The following is a 1,734-nucleotide window of genomic DNA, read 5'->3' as shown; positions in this document are numbered from 1 at the left end:
TCCATGTCGAGACGTTTGTTATGCACAAAGTATGGATGAAGTGCAGAGGCTTAGGCAAGTTGCCTCGAAAAGCCGTCCAGAAAAAAGATAGGCATAGGTGAGGCACTGCGACCCTCGAGGTTGCATGCCAATTGACAATTCGAACAAGTCCAAACACAGTTTTGCCGCATATAACCTCATACTATAGAGAGGTGCTGACATCCAACGCAGCTTAATCGTCAAAGAAAATTGCTGTTGACCCAAACCTTTTCAAAAAAAAAAGGGCAGCAAGCACAAGCAAGCACAACATATACAATGCGTCGCGTCTTAGCTCTGGCGGCATTGCTTCTCGTTTCGACAGACAACAAAGCACAAGGCAACGTAGGCACAGCCGATGCAGCAGGCGACTACGCGGCGCTGTGCAGACTGGTCCGACTAGCCAACACGGACATAGTGGTGGAAGAAAAACCAGAAGTAACTTTCGCAGACTTACAGAAGATGCACAACATTAACATGAGTGTGGCCGCGCAGTCGTGGCGCCAGATGTTTGAAGACCCAGCAAACAAGGGAAAGTATCTGGCTGTTAAACCCAACAATATAACTGGAGGTCCGAGTTGGGAGAAAATGTGGCCGACGTGGGCGGCTGCCGCCGAAGCAACATCCAGCCAGGCTCAAACAAACGAACTAGGAGCGCTTGGCTACGGCGACTTAAAAGAAGCAGACAAAGAAGCACTCCGATACTCCATAGCACAATTAACAGCAGCAGCCGAAGAAGATGCCAAGTCAATGCCAACACCAATAGAAGGCGAGGACGACTTAGACAGTGCGAAGGCGCGCGCGACAATAAGGGAAGCCGTCTACGGTGTCGGCGACAAACCAACTCAAATCGACCTAAGCAAAATTTTCGCAGCAGCAGTCAACACCGAAGCGCGCAACAGGGTGTGCGTCTTCGGAACCACGGCTAAACAGGTAAGACCCGTAGCAGCGGCAATAACATGCATATGCATTAAAGATCAGACCGACGGCGTGACCCAGGCGTGCTCACATACGCAGGCGACGGGGCACCAATGGAACGCGGGCAGTACAGCGCCGACGCCGGCGAACATCAAGGAACTCACAGACATGTGCGGGGCAGCGCAAAACAAGTTGCTAACCGCCACCACATTGGAGACCATTCTGAATGACCTGCACGCACGGATACAGATAAAAGCAAGCAACGGCTACCTAGGCCCTTTCGTTAGCGACTGCGACGGGACACCAGCGGCCGGTGCATGTGTCAAGCTTACCGACCACAACCCGCCAGCCGGCGACAAATTCGATACTATACCTTTCATTCCTGCATTAACAGACCTCCAGCGAAAGCTAAGAAGTCGCGAACAGAGGGTCGACGCATCAGCTGTAATAAAAAAACAGCTGGCTGCCAAAATCCAGCAAGCTGTTTATCTAGCGGCAACGGTAAAACACAGCCCACGACAAGCAGCCCAACCCGGGGCAGCGGCTGTACCACCACAGACAGCAAAGCCACCAACAATCGAAGACAAAAAAAAAGAATGTGAAGCGATAACGAAAGATACTGAGTGCGATTCCAAGGATTTCTGTACTTATGATAAAACAGAGAGTACAGATAAAAAGTGCAAATTTAATGCGACAAAATCCACTAAAAACACCGGCCCTGTAACAAAAACTCAAACAGGAGGAACAGAAGCAACAACAGATAAATGCAAAGGTAAGAAAAAGGATGATTGCAAAGATGGC

The 1,734-nt window shown here is 50.1% G+C and overlaps 1 pseudogene across 1 annotated transcript; it reads left to right on the top strand.

The window, feature by feature from the left end:
* Positions 1-291: 291 nt before the first annotated feature.
* TEOVI_000580500:pseudogene lies at positions 292-1,680 on the top strand (annotated as a pseudogene). The gene has a single exon. A coding segment is annotated over exon 1 (1,389 nt).
* The last annotated feature ends 54 nt before the right edge of the window (positions 1,681-1,734 follow it).

Source organism: Trypanosoma equiperdum (assembly GCF_001457755.1).
Source record: "Trypanosoma equiperdum strain OVI genome assembly, contig: ctg_1571, whole genome shotgun sequence".
NCBI lineage: Eukaryota > Euglenozoa > Kinetoplastea > Trypanosomatida > Trypanosomatidae > Trypanosoma > Trypanosoma equiperdum.
Note: the sequence above shows the minus strand (reverse complement) of the source record. Positions and strands in the feature narration are given on the sequence as shown.